This window comes from Heloderma suspectum, chromosome 1 (genome assembly GCF_057233095.1).
Source record: "Heloderma suspectum isolate Gila_16-S chromosome 1, 16-S_ref, whole genome shotgun sequence".
NCBI classification, from domain to species: domain Eukaryota; kingdom Metazoa; phylum Chordata; class Lepidosauria; order Squamata; family Helodermatidae; genus Heloderma; species Heloderma suspectum.
In genome coordinates, this window is record NC_139458.1 from 51,106,691 (window position 1) to 51,122,090 (window position 15,400).

Here is a 15,400-nt window from a genome sequence, read left to right on the forward strand (position 1 = left end):
TGCAGAAGCGAAAGGTTCCAGTTTGGGGCAGTAAAATCAGATGCTGTGTGAAATACCAGTATTTCACATGGAGCTCTTTCTTCCCTTCCTTCTCCCTCTTCAAAATTTCATTACAGGCAAGCTCCCAACAGTGGGCATGTAAGAGCAGAAAAGTAGGGGGAAGAGAGGTTTTTTGCACCTCAAAAAAACAAAAACAAAAACCTATACCAGAGATTAGGGACAGTGACCTCCTAAAGGTCACGTTAAACACCTTCTGATTAGGATCTCTAATCCCTGGGTGGCTTGACAGTTTTTACTTTTTGACTTTGAGAAAAGGAAATTTTACACATGGCTAGCACAAAAGCCACTGGACCTAACTGTCTGAACTTTGGCAGGCTCAGTCATCTCTATAGGGCCTGCCAGGTCTCCAAATTCCATGAATTTATGTGGAAGCACAAAAAAATTATAGTTCTTTACTTTGATAGATTTTCTTGGAAAAAGCAAATTTTACCTGTGGCTAGGACAAAAGCCACTAGACCTGTCAGAACTTGGGCAGGCTCAGTCATCTCTATAGGGGCTGCCAGGTCCCCAAATTCCATGCATATATGTGGAAGCATATATACAAAAAAAATATAGCTCTTTGCCTTGACGCATTTTCTTGAAAGCAGCACATTTGACCTGTGATTAGCACAAAACCCACTGGACCTAACTGCCTGAAATTTGGCATATTCATTCAGCTGCATGGGGGCAACCAAGCCTCCATATTTCATGTAGTTATCATACAAACTCAGAAAGTTGTGGCTGTTTTTGTTTTCCCATGCAAGTCAATGGGAAAATGTAAAAAAAAAATGGGAGTTAGGACAGCTCAAAAGATCTGGGGTACAGCTCAAAAAGATCTGGGGCCCATGTCCAGGTGGGCCCTGTCCTAACAACACCCCTGGTACCAAGGTTTCCTTTGGTTCCGAGGCTGCATCGGGCAATCTCAGGGAGCTGAGGGAATAGGCGGGAACCCATTAGGGACATATGTCCTGGGGCAGTGGCAGCAGGTTCCTGCCAAAAATTCCTAAGCTATAGAAGGTATGAGTGCATAGATGATCACTTGAAGAACGAGTTACAGGTAAACAACCTGTCTGTGTCTGACTTCATCCTCCATCTGTTTCCAACTTTTACTGTACTGCATTTGTTTACATACCATGGCACTCAATTAGAATTATTCCATCCCCACACACCCCATCCCCCAATACAAAGTCTTCTTTTGATTAGACAGGAACATTTTCTCACCTTCCTTCACACCAATAATTGATTCGGTGTCTGGTAGGTGCAAAGATTCCACACCAAGGCTGGGCGGAGAGCTCATCGACACCAGGTTCTTACTGTGAACTTCAGATTCTTCCAACAAACTACTGCCCATTAGCGATTCTGTTGCAAAAACAATGTGCTATGAGTTGAGCAGTTACTGCAATCTACAACACTGTTTTGATGGCCACTGTCAAAAAAGGGATCTTCTCCATACCTATCAAATCTGAAGAATGTCAAGAAATGTTTTCTCATTCATCATTACTTACAATTCCCTCTTCAGGGCCTGTATATTCACCATAAAAGGGGGGTATTTTGAAATGTGGACAGTTCGAACAGTCTCAGCTTTATGAGGGGATTGTGATAAATAGGATGGGTGTCCTTAAAAGATACATACAGCTGAGAAGCAGAGACTTCACCTACACAGATCAAGCTTATGATTGTTTTTCAAAGCCAGGATATCCTCAGTGCATTGTGGTCAAACACTCTTGTCACCATTTAAAAGGTTTTTTATCCGCTTGGCCCCTGCAGCCCCCTCATGGAATACATCCTCCTAGCAAGAGCCCCATTTCTGTCTCCAACCCATCTCACCCTAACACTTCTGTGGAATAACAGATTATGTTTCTAAACTGACTCATCCCCTCATCACTACTTGGAGGACCCGTTCATACCTTTTCATTCTAGTCAGTCCCTACCTGTTTGTTCATGCTGTCTATTGCTAGCCATTCCAACTCTGGAATGATGTTTCTTCATATGCACATTCCTACTACCACTCTGAGAAAATGTCTTCCCACAGATTTGGCATTGGTGTGGCTTTACTCCTGAAAGAAGACACAAGGGCTGTTAAAGCAGGACATGCAATATTCATTTTATGTGCTTAAGGATGCAATCCTTAGACAGATATATAGACTTATTTCTATCTATATTTAGACAAAAATAAGTACTACAATTCCCAGTATTCCCCAGCCACCCATGCTGCCTGGAGAATGCTGGGAGTTGCAGGATTTTGTTCTGTCTAAACATACATAGGATTGTGTCTCAAGTAATTTGATGTTTATCTACTTCAGAGGCTTCACTCTAGAAAGTTATCAAGTTCATAGCCAAGTTTTGTCATTTTTTTTTTAGCAATTTGGAGCCTCAGGTCTATATGTCCATGAAGTCTTAAAGCCTTTGATCTACAGTGTGTGGGTCAGGCAAGGCGAGACCTTACATCCCAATCTACAAGAGTGTTGTTTGAACAGGGTTAAGGAGGAAATAAGGCAGGTTAGCTCAAGCAACAACAACAAAAAAAGCAATTACCAATAATTGATCCACAGAGCCTAGAGCAGGGGTCCCCCATGCAGTGCCCACAGGGACCTCTAATGATGCCCATGAAGCTCTCCCCTCCCTGCCCCCTAAAAAGTCTTGGAAAATGTTAAGGCAGTCTTCTTTCTCTCCCTTTCTAGTCTCTAGCCTCACTGTTTCTCCCTCTCTCCCAGTACTTAACCTCACTATTTATCTCCCCATCCCACAACACCTCTTTAGCTCACTTTTGACTAACCAGGCCCCCACAGCAGCCATTATGTGACTAGCAACATCCACTGTGGGTGCCATTTTGTGGTGGCGCCCACAGCAGTTTATTAAATTCCCAAATGTGCCCACAGGTCCAAAAGGGTTGGGGACCCCTGGCCTAGGGAATCGATAGCTGTCTCCAAGAATGACACTCTCTATTTTATCAGTCTTATCTGAAGAGGTGAAGTTCCCTTACCTGAATGGACAACCAGGTGTTTCCGAAGGCTGGAGTATTCAGCAAAGGAACGACCACAGCCCTGAGCCTCACATAAGAAAGGCTTTTCCCCTGTGTTGCAACAAGTTATGATTAGGGAATTTGCTTTGCTTGATTGAAAAGGCCACTTAAAAGGCCTATGCCCTCAAGGTTCCACTTCTGTTCTAGCTATTGACCTTACATTGCAGCTTCCCAAATCCAGTTTTATAAGCTTGTTTATACCACTTCTTCACTGGATATCAAGGTTAGGACTGAAACTTCCTATTCAGAGACTGAATATCATAGTAGTCCCAGCCTATGACTCATTAGAAGGAGAATCCAGATCAGGGTTCAGTTTGTTTAGATTTAGAACATTTTTCCAACTCTGAAAACCCCAGAAACATAATCACCAGCATGGTTTGCTACTATATTATCTTTTATCACCCGAGGCTCTCACGGCCTTTTTTATCTCCCAGATTTCAGCCATTTTTCTCTCCCTCCTACACAATATCCAGCTATTAATCCCAGGGTATATTTGAAAATAGAATCCCATTCTTTATGTTCAGGTAGCTAATTCAGAATGTCTCTATGAAAAGAACATTTTGCCATGGTGGCTATGACCATATTATCCCCAACTATAACTGCTGCAGTTTCTTCCCATATCAATTTTCTAGTTCTTTCATTTTTAGAAACATCATCTTCACCGCTGACTGATCTTCCTTTCCCCATTAATTCACACACAGATTTGCATGTCACAATAGCTTCTCCACCACCACCATCTTGGGTCTCCTACTTCTACTCCCACATGAACATATGCCTTATACCGAATCAGCCTATTGGTCTATCTACCTCAGTACTGTCTACTCAGACTGGCAGCAGCTCTCCAAGGACTCAGGCAAAGGTCTTTCTCAGTCCTGCTATTTGAGATCTGTTTAACTAGAGATGCCAAGAACTGAATCTGGGAACTTCTTCATAGAAAGCACGTGCTCTTTCCAATGAGCTGTAGCCCTCTCCTGTGAACAGCATGTGGAACACATTTTTATGCCTGCAACCTTGTAACTTCTCCCTAAGCCAGTAACAAACTACCCTTTCATTTGCAGGGGTGCCACTTGGGGGCAACCCCTCCCCCACCTATGTTTTCAGTTCATGTGATCATTCTTCAGGAATAACTCCCCCTCTCACTAGTTATTAGGAGGCAACCCCCCACCACACACTCAATGAATGCTCTTAGAAATACACTAGGGTGTTTTGTTTTAGAATGCAGTCTTCTATATATCCAAAAACTTTGCCCATCCCAGAACCCAAAACTGTCCCTTAATTTATTAATTAAGCTGCTTTCCTCTCCTCCAGCAAAGGTTTGCCTGAGTCACAAGAGCCTTACCCTGCCTGGTCCTCCACTGTTGCCTATTTCTCTTCCATCTGATCCAAGGAGACTGTCTCCTGTTAAGCAAATCTTCACTGCAATCAACCTATGATTTTATTGCTAGCTTTTAAGGCAAGTCTTATTTTAAACTGCCTTGAACTTCCTTTGGGGATGGAAAGTCCAGTTAGACATTTTTAAGTCAAAATCAAATAAATCCCTGAAGGATAGTACTGGGAACATCAAGGTCTCTCTCTAATGGATTCTCCTACCCAACTAGGTGAGGTCTACTGTGACTGCTAAAGGTCACCAAACCATTTGTTTGGACAGTCTCATTAGAAATGCCTTTCTGATATAGCACATGGCTACATATTGATACAATTACAGGCTTTCAACAAGGTATCCACTCACTTTGCTATATGCTGTGACCAATTTGTTGTGTAGCCAAGGACAATTGTGATTAACAGAGGAGGACTGAGAATGGACTATGCAGTTTGGTGATTTCACTGTTACTTATCAAATTAAGCACAGATTAAGCAGAAGCCTAATCAGCTATTCACCTTCCATCTCACCCAAAATGACTATTTTAAAACAGGCAGAGAGGAAGAGACAGCAGTGTCCAGTCAGTTCCATGTTCATAGTTTGACTGATAGAAATGGATAGTGAAACTTCTTTGAATACTGGACTAGAGTACTAGAATACTGGAATAAGACAAACTTCTGGAAAAGGGGGAAAGGAACACACCGGTATGAATCCGCAGATGATTCTTCAGATTCCCAGCTGTCGTGAACTGTTTCCCACACCCTAGCTCAGTGCAGATGAAAGGTTTCTCGCCATTGTGTGTTCTCATGTGCACCTTCAGCCTCTGTAGGACATAGAAGCTTTTCCCACAATCTTTTGCTGGACAAATGAAGGAACGGTCATTCCTGGAAAACAACATCACTTTCATGACACTGTTATTTTATTTATTTATATATATATATGTGTGTGTGTGTATGTTGTCAGCTAATATTCTGCCTTTCCATAATAATACAACGTCACATGTGATTGTCTATTTATTTAAATTCAAATTAAGGGAAGCACAGAGCTGAAAAGTAACATGGCTAGAGTTGCTGGCTTCACCTTAAAGAGTCATTAATGTGAGAAGATGGGAGGCTTTACTTTAAAGTCAGATGCTTTTTTTTGCCTTACCGTTTACATTTCTTTCATATTCTTATTAAACAGCTTAGGCTACATATAAATAACGTACACAAAACAAAGCAGTACATTTTTCTCATCAGTGGCTTACAAACCACCTTGACAGCTAATCCATGCAGTTCAAAAAACACAAACACTATTAAAATATGCTTTTACTGGGCTTGCAAGAGAGATCAGATCTTTGTCTAGAATTCACTTATTTTGGTGTTTCTCCCTCAATCTCTCTCTCTGAATTTAAACTCTGGATTGTTCCACAGCAGTCACTTACTGCATAAATACCTATACAGCCTGCAGAGCTCTGCAAAATCACAGCTATAGCAAGTCTATACACCTGTGCGTTTTTAGGTGATATTTGAAGTGGGCTGGCCACACAAACGTCCTATCACAACCTTCAACCGTACACTTCAATTTTTTCTCCACACGCGGCAGATGAGGGATGGGGCTGGATTCTTTCGGCTGTGGGTCTCCTGAGCAAACATGAACATTTTCACCTGGAAGAGAGGGGGAAAGTATCATGGTAAAGCAACAATGCACAGGAGCAGAAAACACAGTATGAAATAAGCTTATAAGGGAGCAATCCTATTGGGACAGGCGTCCGCTTCTGATTTTGGAGGCGACCACCTATCCAACGCAGGGTAGGCAGAGCATGGAGGGGATCTTCTCCTCCACACTCCAGCCACCCTGCATTCATAGCTAGATGGTCGATTTAGACTGTCTAGCTGCAGGACTTCGGAACAGGGGCAGGGGGAGGCTGGACGACGCATAGGAAGCATGGTACCAGCACTTCCACATTCCCCACCCCCTTTTGCCCCACTCTGCACTGCTCATCTGAGTGCGGAGCCCAGGGACAATCCGCATCACCGACGACATGGTGGGGGAGGGGCCAGGGAGATAGTTTTCTTGGAATCGACCTTAGAGCATGGGCTCCAAGGTCAGTTCCCAGTAACCGAACAATCCATTGGCCATCTAGCCACTGTCTAGCGGTCACAGGATTGCACCCTAAAGCAGATATATTTCTGAGTAGTGTGGTCAACCAGTTGTATGAAGCCCATGCTGATTTTCTCTGTTCTTCAGGTCAATACTGTCTCAACTTTTTATGAAGTTCTACTTTCATTGCAGAAGTTGCCATTTCCAGAGGTGGTGGAGAAGAGGATCATTACTGGGGGTGGGGGGAGCTGTAACTTCCAAATTTTGTCACACCTCTTCACATCCATTGTGCCCCTGATCTGCTGCTGCCTGGGTGCCTTTTAAAAAGAATAGAAGCAGAACCTGAAAGCGTTTCTTCTCTGTGTAATCCCAGCCAAAATCAGGTATCACATAGTAAACCTGGCATCATTGCATCACAGTGCCCAATTTAGGTACATGAGAACATGACAGGGGGCAAATAAAGCCTTTACATTGCCCTCACTCTGCAGGGGGAGGATGGGGAAAGGAAAAAAGCAAGTGAGCTGGCAATCCTTAACTTGTCATACTGTGCTGGCAGTTTCACTGCCCACCATCACTCTGCAACAAGGCGTTTGCCCTGATCCAGCTCCAGTTCCGTTTAACTGGGACAGAATAAGGATGGGGTGCACATCCCATTGAAAGCAATGCAATCTGGATGGATGACAACTACATCTGGATGCACTTGTTGCCTATCTGCATACATTACTTTCAATAGAATGTGCATCCTCATCCTCCCCCAACTATGCACAACTGGATTGAGGAAAGGGAACATTAGCCCAGTTAACTCAGCAATGGATTCCCGTATGCCTCCTGACACCCAGCCCTTTGTGACCAGTTCTGTATCCTTCCTCAAAGGACTGCAAAAAAAAAAAAAAAATCACACCCATTTTGACTCAGTATTTCAGATCCATAAACATGGATGCTGCATAATCTGCAATCCCACTGTTGTTCCTGTTATGCAACTTTCCCCTGTGCCTGCCAAGGCACCTGAGCACCAGACTGCATAGCCCAACAGTCATGCAGCAACAACTGGTCAAAACAGCTCCCAGCTAGAAGCTGCAAACCAATGGAATTCCTTTCCCCCCGCACAACCATGCACAAGGTGACTGTTTTGACTATATACAGCATCCTTGTTAATTGCTGCTAAGCCTTTGGGCCATATTGTGCCCTGAGCCCAGCTGTGCCTGAGATTTGCTAGGGCTCCACTGCCTGCACTAGAGGCAGATCGCCCAGAGTACTCTCTGGTCCCATTTTGAAGATAAATGGAAGAATGTAAGACCTGTTGGGGAAAGTTCAAGAACAGGAGTTTTTAAAAGGACATTTAGATTTGCAACAAAATTTAATAGGAATTTTGTCAGATATTTGGGCTACAATCCTACAACCATATACCTAGGAGTATGCCTCCATGGGGCTTCCTTTTGAGTAGACATGTATAAAAATATACTGTCAATCCAACTACTAATAAATAAGTAGTAGAAAGAAAGTACAGAAGATATGGGAGAATGGGTAAAGGGATGGTAGCTCCTTGAAAATAAAACCAGACATTTAAAAAATAAAGTTATCTGCAGAGTAAGATAAAGCACCCACTCTGGCTACACCTTACACGGAAATCCTCAACCGTAGCTGTTCCATAAACATACAAGAGGTTTATAAGATATCCTAAACTAATTTAACATACCTTTAAAAAGGAGAAAATTGATAGAAACAGAAGCCCTCTTACCATTATTGCTTGCTTTGGCATTCTTGGCGAGCTGTGCTCGAGTGGCTGCAATCAAACTGTCATGGGCCAATTCCTGCACTCGTAAAAACCATGGGGTACTGCTGTCTGTACTGTCATTGGAAAAGAAATCATTCCCAGAATCCTCCACTTCATCCTGGACAAACACCAGGTGCTCTGAGGGAGAACCTAGGCCTGGAGAAGAAGCAGTTTCATCAGGCACCAAAAAGATCAGGAAAATCTCTTGCTTTCCACAATATTGTAAGAAACCTCCACAGCTACTTCACTAGAAGTACCTGCTGATGGTTATATCATCCTTGTTTAAATTTAGCACTGTCCAAAATACTTACCATGCTTTTCAAAGCAATGCATAATTGAATAAGCATCTCTTGCATTTTAATACCAGAAAAATATCTAGCTACATGCTGAAATGGAAGTTACCTGTTCGTGTTAAATTGAGGAGAATAAAGGAAGTGCTATCACTAGGCTGGAGGTCTTGCAACAAGCTGGAAGTATCAGGACTTGGCAGAAGCTCAGGTGGTTTCTGAACAGTTTGTGCCCTTGTCTCCTCACCATCAGGGCCAATATTCACCTGGAGACTCCGCAGAACAGCAGAAGAGGAAACATCTTTTGAAGAGCTAGTGTGACTTGGAGAGTCATCTAATGAAGAGAATGAAATTTGAAAAAAAGCATCTGTGAGATTATACATCATATTCAGAGCAATTATTGTGCTTTCACCACAGACATTAAAGAAAACCAATAACAAAAACAGCTTTTGCAGTACACACACTACTAGGTAGAGAATTGCTAATAACTGTGCCAGGATTCTTCCCTCTTTATTATATTTGTATCTCACCATTCCTCAGAGAAGTATCCCACATCCAAACACAGCAATCTAACCAAACAGCTTATGCTTATTAGCTTGCAATCGTATGCACACTTACCTGGAAGTAAACCACATTGAACTCAGCACGACTTATTCTGAGTAGACATGCATAGGATTATGTTACTAATTTCACAAGATCATAAACAACATTTTGCAGAATAATCAGGTTTCAGACTTCACCTGGCAACATCAGCCTGTTGCATTCTGGGGATTCAGTAACAGGAAGGAGTGACAAACAGGTAATATCTTTAGCTTCTGATTCCACAAGCCCCTGTCCTATTGGAATAGATGTGTTCTGAACAAACTGAACCAGCAGCTGAAAAAAAGCAAAGTTATGAAGGCAGGAGCAAGTGATTAGATCTGCAGCTTGATACCTTTTGTTTATCTCCCCCATCCCACCCCGCAGGCCAATCTACACCTTTTGATGCAAAATGTAATAAAATTGAGAGATGGTTTATCAACTATCATTTGCCAAAATGCAATATCCAGAATACGATCACTGAGCCATAAAGCAAATCTATCTAGGTGTTGCTGACCTCTGGTTTGGACTCTAACTCATCCGATAACATCGATTCAAGTTTCAGATTCCCAAAGTAGATCTGAGTAAGGCACAAAGCTTAAGAGTTCAAAGTGATCAATGTTCTGTGTTTATACACATATTCCAGCCTCACAACTTTGTGAGGATCTTCTTAAGAGAAGCCGTAACAGAGAGCTATTCAGTTTAACCTGGAAAAGAACAGAAATGAAAATTAACCAAATATTAAATTGTATGAACATATTGCCAGTCATGCTTTTGTGCATAATTTATAAGACAATTCACACACATATACTATGTACAACAGTATTATAGCCAGACTTCTCTTAGCAATAAAGATCCTTCCTACTTTCACTCTATTGTCTACTAAACTGCAGTCAGAACTATGCTGTTAAGCTCCCTTGGCAGAGGCCAGACCTTGAAAGGGGTCAGCCCCAGAAAATATTTTCAGTGTTATGCTTAACTGCAGGGATATGTAAAGTAATAATAAAGAAAATTGTTTTCGAGCATGCACAGAGTATCTTTCACTCCCTCCTGCATGATTCACAACATCGCTACCTTGCGGGTCCCTTTTGGGACCAAAGAACAGCTCTATTCTCCCTTTTTAGATTTATGCCTAGAATGTTCTCCCACAACACCGGTATAGTGCCACCTGCCCCTCTCCCTTCAAATCCATATGAGTTTCCTTCAAGGCTGGTGCCAGGCTTGAATAGGCCCTCAGAAGAGTGCTGCTGATGCTCCCCACCACCGATGGTACTCTTGCTGCTATCAATCACCCCCACCTTACCTGGCAGTAGACCCCACTGATGCCCCCCCCCCACTATGGCTTTTCCTAGCAGCAGCACACGCTCCTACAAGAGCTGAGCAGTCACCGTTTCTAATGTCCTATAATTCAATCCTGCAGAGCACCCAACATACTATCACTACATTATATAGTCTGCAGCTTCTGTAGATTGAATGTTCAGAACGCGGGGGTGGGTGGGGGTGTGCTGCCAACTGAATCTGATAGGAACTACACCAATACCACTGGGTAAGGCCTCTAGGTGGAAGCTGATTAGCAGAGGTGGCATCGCGCCTGCTGATTCGCAATGTTGGGGGCCCAACTGGCTACAGTGCCTCCAGAGGGGTCCTGCTCAATAGTGCCCATGGATGGGGTGCACTCGGGCAGAGTAGGTGTCACCGACGGTCAGCCCCGTTTGTACGCACAGGGCCTGGCAGTTGCCCAAGAATGCCAAGCATTGACACCAGGCCTGGATCCATTAAAACTGGGCAGACTTTGGACATATCAGATATTTTTTCCTTTCCTTTATTCTTTTACTAGAACCCCAAGATCCAAGTAGGTGCAAAAGACGTACACTTAGAATTAAAGAACGCTGAGCCCAGGCATTTGTTTCAAGTACCAGAACTGAACTCACAATTCTTCCACCTCTAGTTATCCCAAGCTTTCTTCATCTCAGCAGTGTAATATCGGGGGGGGGGGGGGAGTCATTTTATTGCTGCTATTGTTAAGCAGTTGCAAGCCAAATATTCTTGCCAATCTACTACAAATCATCCAGAGATCTACTAGTAAAGCCAGTTCTAACTGCCCACCCTTCATCCTCAACCCCAAAGTGAAACCAACCTCCTCTCTGTATGACTTGTTAACCACACTTGCTGATGGCCGCCCTTTGTTTTCAGTGCCTCATCCATCTCTCCCTCTGCTGCCTGTTTAACTATCAACATCTCTAGACTGTAACCTCTTTGGGGGCAAGGGCCTGACTTTTTGCTTCTGTAAAACGCCATAAACGCGGACGAAACCAATATAAATCATCACCACCGAAGACTTCCACACAGGCTTAAGCCCCAGCTCTTCTTATCTGTAAACATTAAGCGCACCATTAAGTCTTCAACAGCCAAAGCAACTGCTGCAAAGGCGCAGGCGGTAGTAAAGGTCGGGGAGGATCTGAGGTAAGGGCGCTCGGCCAGCCCGCTAGCCGTCCGATCCCGCATCCCGCACAAAACAGTGGCGTCGTTTCAGCTAAGGACACACACAGCGGCGTCGCCCACGGGCCCCAGCTAGCGGACGAACCACGCCGTTATTCGGACAAGACGAGCTTGGCCGAGCGCTGGGAGGGAGAGAGCGACCCCCCGCCCGTATCGCTGCCCTACGACAAGGCCAAGGCCAGCCAAGGCCACTCCCATGGCAAGAGCGAAGAAGGCGCGGAAAGGGCTCCTCCTAAGGACCGGACACAAGAACTAAGAGGGGGACGGGGGCGCCGCGGGGCGGGCGCCGCGGGGCCATTCGCCCCGCTTTACCTCCGTGGTCTGAGGGAAGGAAGCACCGGGGGGGCATAAACTCTCTCTCTCCCCCCCCCCCCCCCGGGGACAAGCGCTTCTTACCGGCATCTCAGAGCCGTCCGGATATGACGCACACAACCATCGGAAATTCCGTGCTCCCTTCTAGGACATACCATGGAGATAGGGAAAAGAAGACAACACGTCGAGAAACTGAGAACTTCTTGAGCTCAGAGGCCCAAACTTAAAGGACATAGAGGTGGAAAAGTTAGATCAGGGTAGCAAGTACTATCCAGTTCCGGTTCCTATTCGGGTGCCGTCATGTCCTACTGTCAGGCATTTGACAGCATATGATAGGATAAAGAGGTCCTGGGATTTCTCATTGTTAACTTTTAGGCGTGAATGTGTGTATGTATGTATGTATGTATGATTGATAGGCTTATGTGTGTGTATGTATATATATATATATATATATATATACACACACACACACACACACACATATCTGTTTATATGTTGTCTGTAAATGGTTTTTGTATTATGTTACAGTATTGTATTCTTAAGCTTTTTAATCTTTGCAAACCGCCCAGACAGCCTTGGTCGTTAGGCGGTATAGATATGTAATAAATGAAATGAAAATGAAATATGAAGGGCTGGAGCGGAAGGCAGAAAGGAAAGCAACAGTTCCTGCGGCACCTTAAAGACTAGGGAATTTATTGTAGCACGAGCCTAAGGACTCTTTTTTTGTTCTTGCTTCAACAGACCTACACTGTTACTCCTCTATAACGCAAAATAGGAGAGCCGCTGTATCTATATGGTGCCCTATCTTATTTCATTGCTTTGGTTGCCTCGCACGTGCAGTTCAGAACCGGAAATGTATAGTTCCTCTGAGCTTGTTACTCTGCTACAACAGCCGCTAGACTCGCTTGTAACTTCCGGCTTTAACGTCAAACTCTGCCTAGTACTACTTCTAACGGCGGATTCTGTAACGCAGCAAGTATCCTCCAGTGTGTTACTGATGTAGAATCCATTTATTTGAGAAGTGTCATTGCACTCTTAAGGGATATCTTGGAATTAGTAGTTTGCCCGAAGCTGTCTGCTCATTTGCCAGAGAATCAATGAACACAAATCAGACATTTAAGATGATAACGCTCCTATATCAGAAGGGGACCATTTCAGTCTCCCTGGCCATTCAATAGCCAACTTCAAGGTTGCAATGCTTCAGTAAAAAGGTAGCTGGAAGCTGAGTTGGAGTTCATCTAGATTTAACACTACAAGACTTGAGATGAATACAGACTAGGGATATTTAATTCAGTATAGTAATTGCCAGTCTTAAGTTATTTGTACACTTTACATCTTGCTTTGTAGATTCCTTACCAGCTGGGAGTGGGTTGAGCCCATTTGGATTAGAACGATTACCCTTTTGACTGGATCAGGTTTGCATCTGTTCTCTGCATACCAGCAGGACATACCTATTTTACTGCTGGACCTTCTGGCCTCATATTTTTCCCCTCTCCATCTTCTTCTGCCTGTGCCCATGTATATGCTATATTCATATCTGCAAGTTGAGCATAAGACTTGTAGACTAATATGGCTCCTGTTCTTGACTTTGTCAAAACTGAACACAAAAACAAAGTGTATTCATGACAGTGACCACAAGAATTATGAAAAAGCAAATCTCACTTGAAATAAGCAAGTCCTAGCTATATTGAGTATGGCTGTTATATAGCACAGCTACAAAGCACAAAATGTTTTATTCAACATATATATTTTAATTTATTCCATTTCTTAGTTGCCTTTCAAAATCATCATCCCAAGACAGCTTACAGTACAGGAACAATATAATTCAACAACCATATTAATAAAATCACATTAATAAATCTTAAATAAACAATTTTAAATAAAACCAGCTGCAACAAAATACAGGTTCAAAATACCCATCAGCAGTAAATACCATTAAAAGTTTATTTAAAAGCTAGGGAGAACATTAGTTTTTAAAACCTTAAAAGCAGCTACAATCCCTTATGTGTCCTTAAATCAGAGAGATAAAAATCATGTGGTTATGTTTCACGCTTGTTTGCATGCAGAGCAATTCTATACATGTTTACCCAGAAGCCAAGTCCGTAGTAAGCAGATTTAGGATTGCAGGTTAAAGTTTAACAGCCCTACACACTCTTCAGCCTGATCCTATGCAGAGTTAAGCATGCCTAAACTTAAATTTAGGATTAGGCTGTTACTTGGGAGCAAGTCCCACCCAGCTCAGTTGGATTTAATTCCAAATTGGTTTTGGCTGCAGCTGGTATGAAGGCGAGAAGCTTGTAAGTGTTCTTACATGGGCTATGGTCAGCACTGCCTTCTGAGTCTCTGTCTTTAGTATTGTATATTATTTTCACTGAAACGGATATGTGGCCCTTGCCATAATGTAAGGGTCAACAACTGCGAAGGATGTCATCCAGCTGTCTAGTTGCCAACCTAGAGGTAAAAACATGAATGTCAGTAGCTGGTTTGTGGCAGGCCACCATGGGGAAGGGGGCTGCCTTCTCAAATTGATTCTCTAGTAAAAACTAGTTGCTGGCCAAGGCCTAATCACGAAAAGGAGTTTGGACAATCTATTATTTTCTAATGGGAAGAGCTGTTCTTGGTATTTCTGGTGAAGAGCTTATAGGCTTCCGCACACCCTGGAGAAAAAAAGAAGAACTGGGGTTAAGTCCAACATCCTGCCAGTGGAGGTTTGCTAGTGCAATAGGACTTTCGCCCTCTCTCCTCCCCCTGAAGCCCTCTATACTGCCTAAAAATCTGCTCTGGAGGGCTTCCCAGCCCTCCAGAGCAGATTTTGAGGATATGCAGGAGGGCTGCAAGGAAGGGGGAATTTGTACCCTCCAGGTTCCATTGATGGAACTGCTTCCATCAGCTGGATGACTTCATTGGATACAACCCTTGGAAACTACCAGGTTGCACTCAGATTTATGTCAGGTGAGCTCTGCCAGCCAGAGAATACATTGTCCTTCCAGGCAGATGCTGTTTCATCCTGCATGATTCTGACACATGTCCAACATGGCTGTTAAAGGGGATAGCATTACACACTTGCAGAATTACAGATTGCACAAACTCCTGTGTCAAAAGCATCATATCTGCTAGCCCTACTACCAGAGACCTTAGAAAGGTGTCTGTGCTTTTGCATATCATGGAGACATGCAAGTATCATGACAACATCTCAGCAAATTGTGACTGGGTGTGAACACATCAATTGTGAACTCAGACTTCAGCACCACCGGCACTGAGCAGACAACAGCCTTTTGAAGTAGTGTTGTATTTAAAGTTGAAAAGCTTTGCACAGATATAATGCAGCATGTTTACTCAGAAATGTCCCAGTGAGTGAAATGGGGCTTACTGCTAGACAAGTACGTTTAGGAATGCAGCCTTAAAAAGGATATAGATTCTATCCCTAAGAACTTACTTAAGAATAT

General features: G+C 43.4%; 1 protein-coding gene across 5 annotated transcripts in view; it reads right to left on the reverse strand.

Moving 5' to 3' along the window:
* The window catches only part of ZNF410 (zinc finger protein 410), a 25,325-nt gene extending 13,246 nt beyond the window's left edge, over window positions 1-12,079 (reverse strand). The window contains exons 1-11 of one of the 5 annotated variants that reach the window (XM_084842903.1): window positions 12,039-12,079; window positions 11,281-11,515; window positions 9,661-9,850; window positions 9,305-9,440; window positions 8,680-8,898; window positions 8,242-8,433; window positions 5,908-6,067; window positions 5,124-5,305; window positions 3,023-3,112; window positions 1,971-2,096; window positions 1,261-1,398 (exon numbers count right to left, since the gene is read on the reverse strand). In XM_084842903.1, coding sequence (XP_084699029.1) covers window positions 1,261-1,398; window positions 1,971-2,096; window positions 3,023-3,112; window positions 5,124-5,305; window positions 5,908-6,067; window positions 8,242-8,433; window positions 8,680-8,898; window positions 9,305-9,440; window positions 9,661-9,693 — 1,276 coding nt within the window. In that variant the 5' untranslated portion in view covers window positions 9,694-9,850; window positions 11,281-11,515; window positions 12,039-12,079. The other 4 variants (XM_084842896.1, XM_084842879.1, XM_084842887.1 and 1 more) reach the window with 4 other exon arrangements.
* Window positions 12,080-15,400: the final 3,321 nt, after the last annotated feature.